Source organism: Triturus cristatus, chromosome 3_1, assembly GCF_964204655.1.
Source record: "Triturus cristatus chromosome 3_1, aTriCri1.1, whole genome shotgun sequence".
In the NCBI taxonomy this organism is placed as follows: Eukaryota; Metazoa; Chordata; class Amphibia; order Caudata; family Salamandridae; genus Triturus; species Triturus cristatus.
Window position 1 is genome coordinate 402,395,368 of NC_140583.1, and position 21,004 is coordinate 402,416,371.

At 44.2% G+C, this 21,004-nt stretch overlaps 1 protein-coding gene across 1 annotated transcript; it reads right to left on the bottom strand.

Moving 5' to 3' along the window:
• Positions 1–11,594: 11,594 nt before the first annotated feature.
• Positions 11,595–20,989, bottom strand: RNF26 (ring finger protein 26). The gene has a single exon (XM_085644190.1). It carries the CDS (start codon positions 20,446–20,448, stop codon positions 18,997–18,999), a length of 1,452 nt encoding a protein of 483 aa, XP_085500316.1. The 5' UTR covers positions 20,449–20,989; the 3' UTR covers positions 11,595–18,996.
• Between the last annotated feature and the right edge of the window lie 15 nt (positions 20,990–21,004).

Here is a 21,004-nt window from a genome sequence, read left to right on the forward strand (position 1 = left end):
CTTCAAAACGAGCCCATAGTTCTTTAAAGACTTCAGTGTCCTCACTAAGAGCGGTGTCCTCTTTCTTTGCTGGAGATGTTTTCCTATTCACTTTCCGTAGTTTCTTCAGCAGAGGGGGACCACTCGGATTGGTACTATGTGTAGGATCTGCCAAGGTCCCAATCACTGGGATCTGCCCAAAAGCTGTGGTAGTTTGGCTAGGGCTGTGACTAGAGACCACCGGACCCTGCTGACCACACACCAGTGCACTGTCTAGAGCACTTTCTGCCACTGGGCCCATAGTTTACCCCAACATCAGGAGAGCCGCTCCTTCCTTGTCTAAAGAGAGGCACCTCTCTGCCTTCTCTATTTCTTTGGTAATTGCCCCCACAACCTTTATCAGGAAGGAGTTAATAGTACCACTGTTTGAATCATGTGGGGAGCGCGTGGGTACGTTTTTCCCAAAATAACCTTTTCTAGTGAACCAACCTCCCACTCAAAAGACTGGGTGAAAAAGAGGTCACAGCAGGGGCAGAAAAGGCGGGCAGAGTACTCACGTAAGCGAGTTCTATAGCCACTGTCCAATGGTCAGCAACATACCGATTGTTTGATCTCCAAATTCCGTGCTCCTTGTCAACGTATGGCCCGAGCAGTTCCAATAAATGGCTTTTAGCTCATCCAGTTCCCACAGGACTAGCAAACCAAGAAAAGGGGCCCGGCCACAATCTGCTGCGGACAAGCGCAGACAGGCTCGCCCTTGGCCCGGGCACGCCTTCCACGCTGCGGGAGACCCCAGCCCCTTTTGAGCGCCCCCTAGCCCAGAAATCACGTGGTGCTGGCACCGGCGTCACTCTGGCTGTGCTGGGGGTCGGAGTCCCCTTCCCGGCTCACAAATGCGGTCTCCCCAGTTAGGTATTTTGTTACTCATACAGTCAGTGGTGGAGACCAGCATCCTGTTCACAATTGAGGGATTATGACAACATTCAACCAATGGGCGTATACCAGACTCAATGTGCCACGCTATGTATGTGGTAAGAGAGCTCAGTGAGTTGAAAACAGCCCGTTATCCAACTGAGGTAAAATCAAAACTAGTAATGCTGCATTTGGCAATCTAACATTTAAGAACAACAACAAAATCTACTGTATGCTTTGTTTATATTAATCAAAGATGCCGACCTTTCAGATTCTGCCAACAATGCTGTAAGACCTTGAGGGATTCTTTTCATAACTGGAATCCATGCACTGAGGATTTGTTTGTTTGAGGCCAGACAGTGACCAGCTTAATCTTTCCTCCTATATTATGTCAGCAGACAATTTTCTCTGAGAGAAAGACAAATTAATTGACGAGCATCATTTCAGGTGAACATTTATTTTCAGATCAAGGCAACTTGTTGTCGTGCAAAAGGGCAAAGACTGAAATTCAAACATTTGCATTTTGTATACGAATGCAAGCGCCAGCAGACAGCGAATAGTCACTGGATGCAGGAAGCTAGGAGTAAATCTAGTTTTCATTGAAGACCCAAAACAGCAAACAAAAACTGCAGAGCATGATGATAGTGAACGGGAAAGCATGGTGCTTACATGGGGATTACTGAAGATTGAGGTACGGAGGTGAGTCTGATCCCTTCAAATGCCCAAATGTGGAAGCTTGAAAAGCTATATTGCACTGTGCTTGGTGTTAAGAAACAGACACCAGGAAATTCTAACCACCTCTCACAAATGATGGGTGGAAAGGAAACAGTCCACATGTAAATGTAAATGTAAATGTTGTAGACTTGTAAAGCGCACAGCTGCCCCAGCAACGGGGCGTCCCGGCGCTGTAGACCACTGGGGAACCCGTCCTGGCTATCCCTGTGAGATGGTCCCTTTCTGGGTATCTCCAAGGTGAAACCAGGCATCCCCGGCGTCTGTAGGGGGCCGTTGTAGAGATGAGGCAAGCTTAATGCCCAGAGTTGCCGAGTGTGTTCCTGGTTAGAGTAGGTACCGAGGCGAGAATTATCGAGTCCGTTTTGACCCTGGTCCACGACCCTGCCGCGTCGGGAATTGAACCCTGGTCTCTGGCCGATTCTCTGCTTACGGGTCTGCCGCCTTTAACCAGTGAGCCACACCTCTGCAGACGATTCCCCCACACTGCATTCTGTTTTGACAACTTTTGCGGCCTCAAAATAAAACAAGCATTGGCATAGCCAATAGGTCTCGCCTTTGGGACCTTATAAGTGTTTAGCCATGCAACAGTTTCGTAACTAAATACTTATAAGGTCCCAAAAGCGAGACCTATTAGCTATGCAAAGCGGCCGTGCAAGTGAAAATGATTGCGATCACAATCAAACATCAAAGTGGCCGTGGGGCCGAAAATGAAAGTAATCGCGGTAAAACGCGGCGCGCGCGCTCGCGCACATGCACTGTAGCTCTAGGCTGGCCTGGTAGCACTTTTTGGAGCCCTCTCAATAAGTCTCGCCAGACCAGCGTATGCGCTGGATCAGGCGAGACCTAAAAAACAAGCATTGGCATAGCCAATAGGTCTCGCTTTTGGGACCTTATAAGTATATAGTTATGCAACTGTTGCATAGTTAAACACTTATAAGGTCCCAAAAGCGAGACCTATTGGCTATGCCAATGCTTGTTACCATTACCAGGGTGATCAGATAGCTCCATGTCAGAGAACACCACGTTTGCATTCCTGGGCATTTTACAGGTCATTGTATTCTGGGAGTTGTAGTCTGGGTTCATTTCAATTGGACCAACACAGCTGATGACAATATTATGTAAGGCAAAGTCCAGCAATGGAAAAGTGGTGTCACACAGCGTTATACCACCTGGTCACAAGTCACCGTAACTGTAAAGCATAAGGTAACTCGATCTAAAAGCATGCACATGCTGTTGATTTCAAATCCAGGACTGGCAAGAGGTGTCTCACATGATATGGATCCAATTAGAAGCAGCGTGAGAAGACACTCCGGGGGTGGTGGCAGGAATAATGACCATATGTCAAGCATACCTAAGGTTTACCGGATGGCTGCAGTTTACCGACTAGTCCATGTTCTAGTTTTTTTTCTGTTTTGCGGTTTTACATAGCGTGCACTCGCCCTGAAGGTATTGACGCGCTTTTACTTGAGCGCCACTTACGTTACACACGGACACATTAATTTTGGGAGGCACGGGGAGATTAATCGATTTGTCCAGAATACCAGGATTTTGAGCCGACGTCGGGGCTTGAACCTGGTTCCCCAGCTCCGATGTCCGCAGCTCTGGCCGTTAGGCCATATCCTCTCCAATTGGGGTCTTGGGCTTAAATTGTATAACCAAATGCATTCTGGTGAATACAATTCGATAAATAGATCACCCCTTTAGAAGAAAATTCGGGGGCAGGATCAATGACACCCTTGGCATCATGCAGTCTACATGAACTGCGGGGCACAGAGGTTACATTCCCAGTTAGATAGCTGAATGGGTGTCGGAGATCTTGGGCTGATGTGCCAGTTGCAGATTCCCGTGCTAACCCACCTGCTCTGTATTTGTATGATCCGCAGTTAGGATGCTCGGGCGGTTAGCGCGGTTGCTGCGGAGTTCGTCTTCAGGAATTCATCTGCTTGCCTTGGGTAAGTGTAAAGCCCAAAGTCTAGGTGAGTCAATGAAGCTGCAGCTTCCAGCCCAGCGTGATCCCCTCCCCTGCTTGTCCCAGATGTGGATTGGGGGGGGGGTTGCACTACGGCAGCCCCCCGGCAGTTTCCATATCGGCACAGCAGGTTGGACATGAGGTGGGCTGTTTTTCCATTCAGCGCTCCTGCGCCGAATGGGATGATGGGTGATGAGGGCTCACCTCTGTAATTGATGCTCTGTAGTGAGTAATGACATCCCTTTGCGAGGTGGGTAAATGATAGCCAGGCTGGTGCTGGGGGGAGGGGGGGGGGGGGGGAGGTTAAAGGTCATGGGGCCTGGGATTCTTCGTAGGGGGGGTTCTTTCTCTTGACTGCACATCCACAGAGGGGTTAGAGAAAAGGGGGCACAGAGATAATCTCGTGCACCTCCGAGGGATAAGTGTGTGTGAGTGAGGGGTGATGCAAGCTGGAAAAAATCAGAGTTTTTTTAGCAGAGTGTGGGAGCGATCTCAGACGTGGTCAATCACTCTGGCAGGTCAAATCAGACGAACAGGCAGGCACGTTGAAAGCGAAAAGATCCATGGACCACATTATATTTATTTATTGCAAATTTATATAGCGCAAACTCTGTATTGGAGCGCTTTACATGAGCACCAGTTACGTTATACACGTACACATTCATTTTTTGGTAGGCACGAAGAGCCACCCTCCCCGTGTAATGCCAGCTGCTGCAACAGGGGGAGGGACGGAGTCCGAGGAGAGAGAGCAGAGGAGGAAAGAGCAGCAGAGAACCAGTCTGCCAAGTAGGTGCGAACGTTAGATTGTAAGGATGAAAGGGTTGGTTAGGTGTGGCCCAAAGAAGAATTAGAGGGTATGTTTCACTTGTGCGGCCGCTAAAGTGAAAGTAATCATTTCGTGAAAGTAATCATTTCGCGGGCGCTTTGATGTTCGCAGTGGCCGCGCAGCTCACTGAGAACATCAAAGCGCCCGCGAAATGTACAAGCAGGCTGCCAAATGGTGGGCGCGCCCGGCACACATGCACTGTAGTTGGGGGCCTGAAAAGCACTCGTTTGCACTTCCAAATCCCCGTTTTCTATAGCTCTCGCCAGAGCAGCTCTAAAGTGCTGGCTCAGGCGAGACCTAAACAAATGCAGCCTAGAAAGGCTATATTTGCATTCGACATTAAATATGGCTGTCAAAAAAAACACTCGGGCCAAGATGTGGGGACAGCAAACCACCACTGCGCAGCATTACAGAGCTAGGAACACAATTGTTTGGTGGCCGAGAGCGTGTAGATTTAAATGTTAAAGCTGTGCTTTGTCACCACCTTGCCGTCCCACCTCCAAGCATCAAATAGAAGGTGCTGGAGGGGAGCTGTTACTTTAGTGCACTCCTCCTTTAACTAAGGTGGAAGAAGGGGGCTAAATTAACAGCTCCTATTCAGCACAATGTCTTTCAAGCTACTGATTGTGCCGGATGGGTGCCATGGGGAAGGTGAGGAGGGTAGTGGAAGGGGGAGAAGCAGGAGGCTGAGGAGGGAGTTTTTTTTTTTCTCTTGGAAGACTGTCCGGGAGTGGGTTAGGAAAAGATAAGTTGTGAGGGGGTTGCTGTAGGGGTCAAAGACTGTCAACAGTGGGCAGGACATTGACATACCCGTTTAGTTCTCCTGCGGTCTTTCCGTTTGCTCATGGCTATGGAGACAAGAGCTGCCTATTCAACACACCATACAGCAGGGAGAGAGTATTAAAACACCTCTCTCTTGACAATCCTCCTTTTATTGGCCCAGCTCAACAGCGCATGGTCAAAAAAACGGAGGGTTAAGGAAAAGATATTATGGTTTTGTGTGGGCTTTTGTACTAAAGCCCAAAATCCGTGTTTTTTTTCCCCCCGCAAATCACAGAATGATGGCTGTCTACACATGGCTGCCGTTTACTGATGCAGCCTGGACCAAAACTAGCACTTAGATGTTGTGCAGAAGAATTACTAAATTTCCACAAGTGAGAAGATTTCAAATAACGTGAAACCCTAAGTAGTTAATAAGGGTTGCAGCAACAAAGGTCTAGCCACTAAAAGATAGAAATATTTCTAACAAGATGTTGCTCTTCGTTAACCGATATATGTGAGGCCCAACAGTTTTTGCACAGTGGAAAATATATGAAAGACTTCAACAGGGATGTAAATTTACAAGGAAGGGTGTTTTTGTTAGTTTATCAGTAACAGATAAACCAATATCTACAAAACTTCCTGGGGCATTTCATAGGCTTGGTTCCCCGGTCAGAAAACATAGCAATCATCTAAAAAAAACTGGATAGTCTAAAAGAGGAACGTTCGCTCTTTTTCACTGCTGCAGCACCAGTTTGCAGCCAAACTGCCAGGACATAAACAGCGGGTGCAGAGACCCAACCATACAATCCAAGTTCTTCCCTTAGTTTGGCACAGGTATTTTCCACCTTCCTTGGCTGGATGCCCACATATTAAGCAATATAAATAAAAGTGGAGAGGTGCAACACAATAACTGTTATTCAACAATATCAGTAGGAGTTTCTACAAAATATTCTCCTGAAACACATGGCCATGGAAATTAATTCTTTATTTCAGGCTAGAATCATGGAAATTTACAGATGCACGGCCAAAGTCTTTCGCTCTTAAAAACAGAAAAAAAGAGCTACTCCAGGGCTGTTGCCTGAAAATGAAACAATTGGAATTTATTTTTTAAAAATGAACAGTTACAGAAGTCAATAAAAACATAGCCTACGCAAAAAAAAGTTATTTAAAAAAATGGTATGCACAATCACGTTATAACTAATTCCAATTCTTCAGCGTTAGCACCATTTGAAAACATGATTCTTACTCAAAAGATGCATTAGGAAGCTATGAGTGACTAAAGGCTTGGTCCTTATGGTTTACCAATGTAGAGTTGTTGACCTAATTTACTCTTAATACTAGGCTAACTCTAGGAAGTGAAAGCTGAGTGAGAGGAGTAATAGGATTTACTAATCAATTAATGTTCAGAGTCAGAAAGAATAAGTGATGTTTATTTCCTTCCTCTATGGACTACATGGAGAATAAAAATTGATGTTTCGAATGTCTGAAAATATTATATGGTGCATAGTATTCTTTGTTCCATTACACATGTCTAAGGTTGATATTTATATAACTATCGGTGGTGATTACCCGTGTCTTTTGAACTGCAGATTATCGGCGCTGGTCAATGGTGATCAGATTTGAGTCACAAGGGAATGAACATAAATAAGTCACCCATGATACCAGAGATAAAATGTACGTGCTGTAGATATTCGCCATGTTTGTCCTTTTAATATTGAATGTTGCAGGCTTTTATTTCTGACAATGCATGCTTGTATCATCAGCTGGACTGCAGATATTTAAGAATCAGTGATATTCTTGATTTTTCTAATAGGCATGTTTTTGAACCTTATGGAGACAGACTCACCCCGAACTCAAATTTGCAGTATGTCGTCTATGTTTAGCATCGCTAGGTATTTAAATATTTTTACAGCATGGCGTTTTTTAGATTGACAAAGGCAGACTCTCTGCCGAAACGTGTCTCGTGTGCAGAGTCATTGAAGGCCCCTGGCAATAAAGATGTGCTGCATATTTTACCTGCTTTGTGTGCGTGCCCTCTTCTTGCGTGCATGAAGTTGAATATGGGTAATGTGTATATATATATACATATACAGAAATAAGTCACTTTGTTTTTTTATGAATTTCGTTTACTAAATTGTCTGAATATTTTTTTTATGTAAATATAAGTTTCAATGTTTTAAATACATTTTAATTGTGTCATTTTCAATCTACAGTCCTGGAGAAGCTCTTTTTTCTGTTTTTAAGAATGAAACGTATTGACTTGTGCATCTGTATATTTCCAAGATTATAGTCTGAAATTTCTACAGGCATGACTTTCAGGAGCATCTGTTGTTAAAATCTCAAACTTATACTGAGGACCAACTCTGTTATTGTGTTGCCTCTCTCAACTTGTATAACACAGTCTAACATAGTCTAGGCAGGCCCACAGACTGATGCCATACAGCCTCAATGTGATTACAATCCAGCCTCAGCCCTCCAAATACCCCCTCACAATTAGGTATTGTCCCTGCATGAGAATGAGGACAGGATTATAGAACTCAGAGATAAAAGGGTAACACAATTTGGAGGCCAGCTAAAGGAGCAGTCTTAGAAACAATGGCACATCTCAGCCCAATGGCAAGCTACAGTACTGGCTTTCCTTCTATCAAGTATCAATCCACTCGGCTCCCTTTGGAAAAAACATGCCAAACATGCATGAATGGCTATGCGGTTTTCTGTGAAGATAATCTCCAGCCCTGCCAGACACTGTAGTTAAAGGGTTGCTCGTTTATCTTTTTTATTTCTTTTTTTACTTGAAAGTCAATTCTGTTCTCAGAAACACAGACAAAGTGATTTCTCTATCCAGATCTCAATATCCAGTGCCCAGCATGAAAACCCTCAAGCTGTACTCTAGAAATCCATTCTCATAGTTCACTCCTGTGCTTACAACATGCTCCATGTAGTTTGGCTCTGCTGCTTGAGGTGCCAGCAGACTCATGGGGCAATGAATGACCTTTGCTTGAGGGTATGCATTCTTGTTTCAGGAGCAGAGTAGATATATTACACCAGTGTTTTGCTACTAAGCGTTACACATTTTGGCTGCAACAGCAAATAAAGCACCCAACGTCCAGCATACCACAATGTTGATAAACTAAAAATTTAGAATCATAATCAGGTCCCTCTATTCCAAAGACTGCATATCTCCCCACAGACGATCCGCTAGTCCAGAAGTAACACCCACCCTTGTGTTATAAGAACTACATTCAGGGGCAGAAGACACATGGAACAAAGCCCTAAACTCTAATAAAGAAGTCTTGGACGAATTCCTTACCTCCCAGTATCCCTAAACAGTCAAAAGAATGCACACAATCTTCACCGGCACACAATCTTCACCTGCAATAATCCCATCCGTTATTTAAAAAACACGGGGACTCGCTTCTTCACAGCTTAAGTTCCTTGAACCCTCAGATAAAGTATAGACTAATTCCTCACCACCTAATTGTAATCTGAAAAGGGACAAATCCTTTACCATCTAGAAGGTAAATAGGCATGACTACACTTCTAATTGGGGGGAAACTTCTCTACTCCGACAGTGAAATCACACCAATCCTTCTCCATTTACTATGCAATCGGAGAGAGAGATGCCAAACATGCATGAATGGCTATGCGGTCTTCTGTGAAGATAATCTCCAGCCCTGCCAGACACTGTAGTTAAAGGGTTGCTCATTTATCTTTTTTATTTCTTTTTTACTTGAAAGTCAATTCTGTTCTCAGAAACACAGACAAAGTGATTTCTCTATCCAGATCTCAATATCCAGTGCCCAGCATGAAAACCCTTGTGTTATAATAACTACATTCAGGGGCAGAAGACACATGGAACAAAGCCCTAAACTCTAATAAAGAAGTCTTGGACGAATTCCTTACCTCCCAGTATCCCTAAACAGTCAAAAGAATGCACACAATCTTCACCTGCACACAATCTTCATCTGCAATAATCCCATCCGTTATTTAAAAGACACGGGGACTCGCTTCTTCACAGCTTAAGTTCCTTGAACCCTCAGATAAAGTATAGACTAATTCCTCACCACCTAATTGTAATCTGAAAAGGGACAAATCCTTTACCATCTAGAAGGTAAATAGGCATGACTACACTTCTAATTGGGGGGAAACTTCTCTACTCCGACAGTGAAATCACACCAATCCTTCTCCATTTACTATGCAATCGGAGAGAGAGAGAATCCTCAACCCACAGTTTAAGAATGGACTACTTATCCCCCAGTGTAAACAGGGACATAGTCCCCACTATATTCAGTGTTAAGACTTACCTTCCACATTTTAATCAGATACATACAGCAAAGCTTCTGAAATACGATAAACTAACCCATCACACCCACATTTTGGTGAGGACTGGTCTCTCCAACAGATATCACCTTTCACTAAGTTGTTGGGAGTGTAGACTTCAGCCCTTAGAGTTTAAACAGAGACATATCCATTACATGACACTGGTGACCGGCTGCTGACCATTACCTCAAAATGCAACTAGGGTGCAACAACGAGTCCAGTACACTATAATTGCAGACAATGTTGGTTTTCAAGTTCTACCAAGTCTCTACAGAGATATCGCTTTTCTCAACGCAACAGGGGAGATCACCCAAACTGAGTGTAATTACACAGAATCCCCCTGAGCCGCCACAGTACAATCAGTGTAGCACCCCTCGCCTCCAAGTATTAACAGTTTTAGACCACTCACCTCAAAGAGTGAAATAGAGGAAAGATGTCCCACATCCAGCAGTGTATTCAAAGACAGAACTTCACTTTCAACAGTTTAACAAGGGACAGAACCCACATCAGCACACCATAATCTAGGACAGAATCCTCATCTATCGTTAGCAGCGAGGCACAGACCCCTCATCACCAACAGTGTAACAAGAGAGTGAAGCCCTATCCCTTTCTCAGTTGGAACAGGGACAGACTTTCACCTTGCACATAGTAAATAAGCACAGACCCAATCATCTTCTACAGTGCAAGCATGGACAAACCTTCACTTCACTGCGTAATCCGAGTCAGCATAATTACCTCTCACAGTTTAATCATTCAAAGACTCCTCATCTTCAACTGTAACCAAAGAGATCCTTTACCTCCCAGATTAAGTCAGGGCAGATGCCTCGTCTCTCACTGTAACCAAGTAGAGACTCTCCATGTAGTGTAACCAGGGACACATGCCTCACTTTTTACTGAAACTAGAAATGGATCAGTCACATCCTAGTAACACCAGTGGCAGTTCCCTCTAGCTTTACAGTGTAAATCAGGGATGGAATTCTCACCTCCGAATACATTCTTGAGAGCAGATCCCTCGCCTTTAACAGTGTAAGGATCCACATGCCTCTCACCCTTACATTGTAACCAGGGACAACGTCTTAATCATCCTGACCGTAATCAGACAGATTCTTCAACTTGCAGAGCACAATCATTGTCAGCTCCCTTACCCCCCACAGTGCAACTAGTGTCAGATCCCATACATACCATTTTAACCAGGGACATATGTTTCACCCTTATAGTTTAATCAAGGACAGATATTCACATCCCACAAGGTAACCAGGGATATACCGCTCTTACTCCCACACTGTAACTAAGCATTAATCCCTCACCGTCAACAGTGTAACTAGGGACAAGAGGCTCCCAAATGCCTTGTACTGAGGTACAGACTCACCACCCATTGGAAAAATCAGAATATCACATCCCATTGTAATCAGTTACTGACTCCTCACCACCAATGGAGTAACCAAGGACTGCTCTCCTCTCAGTGCGCTCAAGAACACTTACTTTCACCTCACACTGAGTAATATAGAACAAACTCCAAGACAGTGTAAACAGGACACACCCACTCACCCCCCACAGTTTAATAAGGGACTGACCCCTCAACTCCATCGCAGAATAATCAGGGACAGGGTCCTCACCTCCAAGAGAGACAGTTCCCTTGGCAGTGTAACCAAGAACATACCTCTCTTCGTCCACATTGCAACCAGACCTTTCACCGCATAATCAAAAATAGACCTTCACTACAGTGTAATGAGGGACAGTCCCTTCACCTTGCACAGCATAGCTAGGGATACAACCATCGCCTTCCCTAAAGTAATAAGCACTAGTTTCCCTACCCCTGCAGTGTAATCAGAGACAGATTTCACACCTCTTATGGTGTAACAAGGGCCAGTCCCCTCGCTTTGTCAACTGTAATCAAAAAACAGCCCCTCACCATAAACAGTGAAATCGGGTATAGTCCCCCATCTCCTACAGTGCAATCGGGAACAAGACAAAGTCATGAATTAAGCCTCCATTTGCACATGAATGTCTTTTTAGTTCTGCGGTGTAGGAAGGAACACAGTGTGATGTCTATGTAAACATGTTGATCCTTGGGAGTTAAGCAGCAACAAATCCAGGGGACACTATTCTTTAATCATCTTTTGTAAACCATTTAGGTTCCAGAACGAATGTGTGAAATAAATGGCCGAGACTGGAAACATGGATCCCCCAGTAACCTGACCCAATCAGTGATGTCCCACAAGTCATCAGTGTTGTGCCAGAGAACACTCAAATGCATCTTAATCTTGAGCATGACAGGCAAGACTATGCAAAGCTGGACATTGGCAAACACTGTGCAACTCACAATTTGTAGCAAAATGTGCAAGGGGGCTGTTTTTAGAAAAGGTCCCAGGGCCATATTCATCCTTACATATACAGATAACTTGGAAAGCAGTAATGTTGCTTCAAGCAAATATCGAGAACAGATTGGCTCCGACACATGTATATAGATAGAACACTCAAATTACGCTTGAATGAGAGCTACAAACAAAAGGAAAGGATACATACATCATGGGGCAGCAATTCCATGTTCCACGTTAAAATCTGACTTCATTAGATTAGCTTACTACCAAAAAAAAGTGAAGACTATTCCTCTACCCTAAATAAGTTACAGGTAAACTATTATAGTGAACATCGGTATTTAGTCGCAAGGGTCAAGAGGTTAATAAGAAATGTCGTAATCTATAGCAGTATGGTTTATGAAGTGGAGGCAACTGTTGCGCATTACAATTTGGAACCAATATTTCCTTGAAGAAAGCAGCTATGTTTTATTAGCAATTGGGCTCTTTGAGTTGTTCTCACATTAGCACTTTGAGATTTGGTAGCCTAGGATCCCCCCTCCCCCCCTCACTCTGCATAGCCAATGCCCTAGAGCCACTCTGGTCAGGAAGAGATCCACAACCATTCCCCTACATTCCCTTCTGCCCCTTACAACATAAATAACTCTATCCTTAAACCAGAGGTGTCCATTGTTGGTTCACTATGGCTGATGCTGCTTATGATTCCCATTCAGACCTGTTATATTAAACATTATCTCATTAAGGCATCCTGAAAATACTTGGAATTACTTCGGCCCTTACAGACCAAGACAGCAGTCTTAGAAACAATGGCACATCTCAGCCCAATGGCAAGCTACAGTACTGGCTTTCCTTCTATCAAGTATCAATCCACTCGGCTCCCTTTGGAAAAAACATGCCAAACATGCATGAATGGCTATGCGGTCTTCTGTGAAGATAATCTCCAGCCCTGCCAGACACTGTAGTTAAAGGGTTGCTCGTTTATCTTTTTTATTTCTTTTTTTACTTGAAAGTCAATTCTGTTCTCAGAAACACAGACAAAGTGATTTCTCTATCCAGATCTCAATATCCAGTGCCCAGCATGAAAACCCTCAAGCTGTACTCTAGAAATCCATTCTCATAGTGCACTCCTGTGCTTACAACATGCTCCATGTAGTTTGGCTCTGCTGCTTGAGGTGCCAGCAGACTCATGGGGCAATGAATGACCTTTGCTTGAGGGTATGCATTCTTGTTTCAGGAGCAGAGTAGATATATTACACCAGTGTTTTGCTACTAAGCGTTACACATTTTGGCTGCAACAGCAAATAAAGCACCCAACGTCCAGCATACCACAATGTTGATAAACTAAAAATTTAGAATCATAATCAGGTCCCTCTATTCCAAAGACTGCATTTCTCCCCACAGACGATCCGCTAGTCCAGAAGTAACACCCACCCTTGTGTTATAAGAACTACATTCAGGGGCAGAAGACACATGGAACAAAGCCCTAAACTATAATAAAGAAGTCTTGGACGAATTCCTTACCTCCCAGTATCCCTAAACAGTCAAAAGAATGCACACAATCTTCACCTGCACACAATCTTCACCTGCAATAATCCCATCCGTTATTTAAAAAACACGGGGACTCGCTTCTTCACAGCTTAAGTTCCTTGAACCCTCAGATAAAGTATAGACTAATTCCTCACCACCTAATTGTAATCTGAAAAGGGACAAATCCTTTACCATCTAGAAGGTAAATAGGCATGACTACACTTCTAATTGGGGGGAAACTTCTCTACTCCGACAGTGAAATCACACCAATCCTTCTCCATTTACTATGCAATCGGAGAGAGAGAGAATCCTCAACCCACAGTTTAAGAATGGACTACTTATCCCCCAGTGTAAACAGGGACATAGTCCCCACTATATTCAGTGTTAAGACTTACCTTCCACATTTTAATCAGATACATACAGCAAAGCTTCTGAAATACGATAAACTAACCCATCACACCCACATTTTGGTGAGGACTGGTCTCTCCAACAGATATCACCTTTCACTAAGTTGTTGGGAGTGTAGACTTCAGCCCTTAGAGTTTAAACAGAGACATAGCCATTACATGACACTGGTGACCGGCTGCTGACCATTACCTCAAAATGCAACTAGGGTGCAACAACGAGTCCAGTACACTATAATTGCAGACAATGTTGGTTTTCAAGTTCTACCAAGTCTCTACAGAGATATCGCTTTTCTCAACGCAACAGGGGAGATCACCCAAACTGAGTGTAATTACACAGAATCCCCCTGAGCCGCCACAGTACAATCAGTGTAGCACCCCTCGCCTCCAAGTATGAACAGTTTTAGACCACTCACCTCAAAGAGTGAAATAGAGGAAAGATGTCCCACATCCAGCAGTGTATTCAAAGACAGAACTTCACTTTCAACAGTTTAACAAGGGACAGAACCCACATCAGCACACCATAATCTAGGACAGAATCCTCATCTATCGTTAGCAGCGAGGCACAGACCCCTCATCACCAACAGTGTAACAAGAGAGTGAAGCCCTATCCCTTTCTCAGTTGGAACAGGGACAGACTTTCACCTTGCACATAGTAAATAAGCACAGACCCAATCATCTTCTACAGTGCAAGCATGGACAAACCTTCACTTCACTGCGTAATCCGAGTCAGCATAATTACCTCTCACAGTTTAATCATTCAAAGACTCCTCATCTTCAACTGTAACCAAAGAGATCCTTTACCTCCCAGATTAATTCAGGGCAGATGCCTCGTCTCTCACTGTAACCAAGTAGAGACTCTCCATGTAGTGTAACCAGGGACACATGCCTCACTTTTTACTGAAACTAGAAATGGATCAGTCACATCCTAGTAACACCAGTGGCAGTTCCCTCTAGCTTTACAGTGTAAATCAGGGATGGAATTTTCACCTCCGAATACATTCTTGAGAGCAGATCCCTCGCCTTTAACAGTGTAAGGATCCACATGCCTCTCACCCTTGCATTGTAACCAGGGACAACGTCTTAATCATCCTGACCGTAATCAGACAGATTCTTCAACTTGCAGAGCACAATCATTGTCAGCTCCCTTACCCCCCACAGTGCAACTAGTGTCAGATCCCATACATACCATTTTAACCAGGGACATATGTTTCACCCTTATAGTTTAATCAAGGACAGATATTCACATCCCACAAGGTAACCAGGGATATACCGCTCTTACTCCCACACTGTAACTAAGCATTAATCCCTCACCGTCAACAGTGTAACTAGGGACAGACCCCCCCCCCCCCCCCACCTCGTGGGGTAACCGAGGATAGACTCCTCGCCTTGTGTCACTGACCAGATCCTTCACCTTCCACAGTCTAATCAGGTACCAGTCCCTCACCTACCAGGTGCATCTAGGGACGAACCTCACCTTCCACAGTGCATTCAAAGTCATGCCCATCACCCTTGCTGTGTAATTAGTGACAGACACTTCAACTCCTTCTTAGCAATCAGAGGAATACTTTACCTCACAGTTTAATCAGAGTCAGCCCCTTCACCTTGTCACAAGGAACAGAGTTCTCACTTCCCAAAGAATAGACAGACAAACCACACATTTCCTACTTGTAGAGAGGGACAGGCAATCCATCCTTATAGAGCAAAGGGGGATAGCTATACACCTCACAAAACGTAACCAGAGAAAGACCCCTCATTCTCAAACTGTAACTATGCAGAGACTGCTCAACCTCCACAGAGTAACCAGTAATCGGTTTCTAGCCTTCCACACTAATCATGGAAAGGTCAATCAATTCCCAGTGTAAAGGGTTGCATAACCCTCAACATGTCCAATGTATCTGGGGACTGACTCCCCTCTTCTACAATCAGGGGCAGATCCTGCTGTTCACACAGTGCAATCGGGGGAGGAGCCACCTAATTTCCCAAAGCGCAACACCTTCAGTGTAATCAGGGACCACTTCCTAGCCTTCCACAGTGTAACCATGAACAGACCCCTTAACTCCAAGTGCTACTAGCAAGAGGCTCCCAAATGCCTTGTACTGAGGTACAGACTCACCACCCATTGGAAAAATCAGAATATCACATCCCATTGTAATCAGTTACTGACCTCCTCTCAGTGCGCTCAAGAACACTTACTTTCACCTCACACTGAGTAATATAGAACAAACTCCAAGACAGTGTAAACAGGACACACCCACTCACCCCCCACAGTTTAATAAGGGACTGACCCCTCAACTCCATCGCAGAATAATCAGGGACAGGGTCCTCACCTCCAAGAGAGACAGTTCCCTTGGCAGTGTAACCAAGAACATACCTCTCTTCGTCCACATTGCAACCAGACCTTTCACCGCATAATCAAAAATAGACCTTCACTACAGTGTAATGAGGGACAGTCCCTTCACCTTGCACAGCATAGCTAGGGATACAACCATCGCCTTCCCTAAAGTAATAAGCACTAGTTTCCCTACCCCTGCAGTGTAATCAGAGACAGATTTCACACCTCTTATGGTGTAACAAGGGCCAGTCCCCTCGCTTTGTCAACTGTAATCAAAAAACAGCCCCTCACCATAAACAGTGAAATCGGGTATAGTCCCCCATCTCCTACAGTGCAATCGGGAACAAGACAAAGTCATGAATTAAGCCTCCATTTGCACATGAATGTCTTTTTAGTTCTGCGGTGTAGGAAGGAACACAGTGTGATGTCTATGTAAACATGTTGATCCATGGGAGTTAAGCAGCAACAAATCCAGGGGACACTATTCTTTAATCATCTTTTGTAAACCATTTAGGTTCCAGAACGAATGTGTGAAATAAATGGCCGAGACTGGAAACATGGATCCCCCAGTAACCTGACCCAATCAGTGATGTCCCACAAGTCATCAGTGTTGTGCCAGAGAACACTCAAATGCATCTTAATCTTGAGCATGACAGGCAAGACTATGCAAAGCTGGACATTGGCAAACACTGTGCAACTCACAATTTGTAGCAAAATGTGCAAGGGGGCTGTTTTTAGAAAAGGTCCCAGGGCCATATTCATCCTTACATATACAGATAACTTGGAAAGCAGTAATGTTGCTTCAAGCAAATATCGAGAACAGATTGGCTCCGACACATGTATATAGATAGAACACTCAAATTACGCTTGAATGAGAGCTACAAACAAAAGGAAAGGATACATACATCATGGGGCAGCAATTCCATGTTCCACGTTAAAATCTAACTTCATTAGATTAGCTTACTACCAAAAAAAAGTGAAGACTATTCCTCTACCCTAAATAAGTTACAGGTAAACTATTATAGTGAACATCGGTATTTAGTCGCAAGGGTCAAGAGGTTAATAAGAAATGTCGTAATCTATAGCAGTATGGTTTATGAAGTGGAGGCAACTGTTGCGCATTACAATTTGGAACCAATATTTCCTTGAAGAAAGCAGCTATGTTTTATTAGCAATTGGGCTCTTTGAGTTGTTCTCACATTAGCACTTTGAGATTTGGTAGCCTAGGATCCCCCCCCCCCCCCCCTCACTCTGCATAGTCAATGCCCTAGAGCCACCCTGGTCAGGAAGAGATCCACAACCATTCCCCTACATTCCCTTCTGCCCCTTACAACATAAATAACTCTATCCTTAAACCAGAGGTGTCCATTGTTGGTTCACTATGGCTGATGCTGCTTATGATTCCCATTCAGACCTGTTATATTAAACATTATCTCATTAAGGCATCCTGAAAATACTTGGAATTACTTCGGCCCTTACAGACCAATTCTATTCTGGGCACTGCTTAACATGCTACTACCACAAAGAAAGAGACAATCCTGAACATGGTGACCACTTGTAACCAGGTCATGGTCGTTGCCCATAGTAGAAGAACAATCTGCAGCTAAAATTGGTTTAGTTTAGCAAGCCTGCCAGGAAGTATCAAACTATCGTTAAAGCGGCACGGGGAATAATGAGCACAATTGAAAAACAACTTTCTTTTAGAGTGCATGTTTGTTGAACCCCAATCATACAAAAATTCCTCCCAACATTAACACAAAGGCCACCCTCACATAACTTCCCCTCGACAGTTTTCTGTAATTAACACTCACAATAATGGAATGTGCTGGGTTTGCATAGAAAACATGTTAAAATGCTAGTGTCCTCATGCAAACCTGCAGTGGAAATTCAAGACTTGTTTAACACTTAGAGCATATGTCGTGCTTTATCCAAGCCATAATTCTTTTACAAAAATGGTCAACATGGATACCCACTGTCAAAATCAAAAAAATTTCAACAAATTGACGGATTATAAATTGAACTACAAAATAAACTACGATAAAACCTTTTGCTCATTTTCACAGGCATAATGCCTACTTTACTTGGGAAAGTCCCCACTGTTGGAGTGAACACTAAGGTGCGGCAACACGATGTTTAAAAAGGAAGGGCTACCTTCAAAAGCTCGAGGCTAAGTAGGCACCCCTCTGTTCAAAAGTAGACTATCAATCATAGCATTTGACTACATAAAGACTACTACCTTTAGGCCCACTAAACCTTCCATACAGCTCTTAGGCTGGGGAATGTGGTCAGTGCACGCAATAAACCTGAGAGAGTAGGGTTGAACTAAGGGAAAATGGTGTAAGTGGTAACATTTCAACTAACATACTGAGAAAAAAAACCTTGATTAGAAAAATAAAAATTACTGGGAAGAGAAGAGAAAGAATGAGCGCATTCGTTAGCAATAATTTGGTGCAGCTACTATAAACTTGAGGCTCACACTCCTCTCTTGTATGGCTACTTATTGTACTTACACTTACGACATGTAAAATCATTAACAATATTTGGAAAAGCTGATCAGGGCACAAGAGTCATTTAAATAAAAAACGCTGTTGCTGAATTCCTTGCTGAAGCGGGTATCCAACTCTGGGAATGTAAAATGCATAATTAAAGCGCAGCAGTTTCTGCATCACAGTTTACAACATACATGTTATGGCGCGAAGAATAATTTTCCCTGCATTGGATGGCATGAGTAGAAAATGCCTTCCAGAAACTTAACATTCCTCCACCGCTGCCTTTACACGATTGTTAGGTGCAGTGAATAGTACAAGCTTGTGTCAAATACCAACAGCTCACACATGTATTCCCTGGCTCATATGGCGGCCTTTGAGGCCGGTGTGCAATAATCCACAATAAGTCCCAAAGCGAAGGCTCTATAGATACACGTTTAATGTTTGTAGAATCATTTGCCGGCACAAAGGGCAGTTGCGCTGGTAGATTGGTTGCTGCAATAGGATTTTGGTGCAGTCACAGCACAGACAGAGATGTCGGCATGGAAGCAACAGAACTGTCTTAGTGTGGTCCTGACAGATGACACACATCTTCCGTTCTTCTTGTTCTTTCAATAGCTTCCATGGGTTGTGTGCAGGGTCTAGGTTCTCTTTGACACTGGGGCAATTTGTTGGAGACTTTTCTTGGGATGTTCCAGGTCTCTCTCCGGGTTCCTGGATATTTTGACAGACGGGAGCAGCAGCATCTCTACTGAAAGATGATGGCACATTGCCCCTGCCTCTTGGACCCACCTGCTGGCCTGGATTCGCTGCAATCGGGGTCTGGTGTCTGTTTTGGGCTGATGGGACCACCTGATTAACAGCAGGAATTCCCAGATTGACAGCCGGACCAGTTTGCCTTTCTGGGTTGACTGTACCACGTGCAGCTTGAAGGCCTGCATTAGCTTCAGCATTCCAGTTGCCCATTCTGAGAGCTGTTGCTGCTATCCTGTGCCAGATATCTGAGCGGATGATCACTTGAAAGCTTAAGAGAACCATTCGATGCAGGCGCTGAACATTCCTCCAGACCCGCTGCAGAGATGGCAAGGTGGTGAAGTACCTGGATACTAAATCTACAATGCGCCAGGACAATGCTGGATTCACCACAAGGACACTTACTGTGATAATCAGAAGCAGCAGTATTAGGCCATAAAGATTCAACAAAAATATATTTATGAAGATTTTGATTGTGGATATTAGGAATTCAAATGCCAGCTGGCATGGGGTCCAACAAAGGATGGCCATTGCAATGGCACTGCTTGAAATGTGAGACAGAAATGCTGCAAGAAGTTCCGTGAATCTCAGGAAAGGGCCCATGATGGCGTCCCACAAAGCCAAAGAAATGGAGAATAGATTTTGAGTTCCGATCAGGCACATATTGACAAGGCTGTTTATAAAATATGCAACAAGGCTCATAATGATGGTGCACACGTCACACGTCTGTCTGAGCACAGATTGTCCAGATAGAATGAGATTCATAACGCCCTTGTGCACAACTTCTTTACTTCGGAGGACAAGGTGAGAGGAAAGATGCCCAATCACTTTGAGACTCTCTAGACTGGCGACAAAGCTCCGAACCATGTTGGCCACAATATGAACAGAGCCGACGATAGTGCAGCAGAACATCTCCGTCACATACAAAGCGTAGCAGGAGGCAGTATTCCAGCACTGCAACAAGCCAGTGACCAACGCATTGGGGAAATTCAATACAAACGAGATGGACCAAAAGATGACTCTGAGTAAGGTGGATACCAACCAGAAGTTCACGTCCAACACAAAGGTCAGAATGTCCACAGCCAGTCCTATGCTATGTATGAGCAGGAACACCAACTCCATGTTTGGGTCCTACAGTGTTCCTCTGCACACGAGGACTACATCTCTCAGAGCAGATCACATCACTGTCTTCTCTTTTTCAAATGTGATGATCATCACGTGCACACCGTGGGTAAGAGACAGCATGAAGCTACCTACAGGTGTCAGTTGAGCAAAATCCAATCTCGATCACTGCTTCATGTGTGTAGTTTATATATCGCTGGCACAATTCCATTCGCCTGGAGTGAGTTTTGGGCGCAGATCTGGTATTACTGGACCAGTTCTAATCCAGTGGCCGAAATTGTGGTCTTTGGGTGTCTGGCTGAGGTTCTCTCGAGTCTACGTCGCTTGCCCAGTTTCTACATATATAACTCACCGTTGGTGTCCTGGGCTCAATTTTAATGCCCACCTCTCTTTTTGGTAAGTCGACCTGCCACCTGTACGCTACTTATTTAACTCGTCCGTGATTTCAGCATACGCACAGTGTCCGTTATTTAGCTTTTAAAAGATCACATTTGTCGATGAATTCAGTACTTCCGGGGCATACAACAGCCAATCCAGTGACTGGACATATTAGGGG

Excerpts from the sequence above, each read along its gene's own strand:
- RNF26 (XM_085644190.1), bottom strand. The coding sequence starts at position 20,448 with ATGGAGTTGGTGTTCCTGCTCATACATAGCATAGGACTGGCTGTGGAC.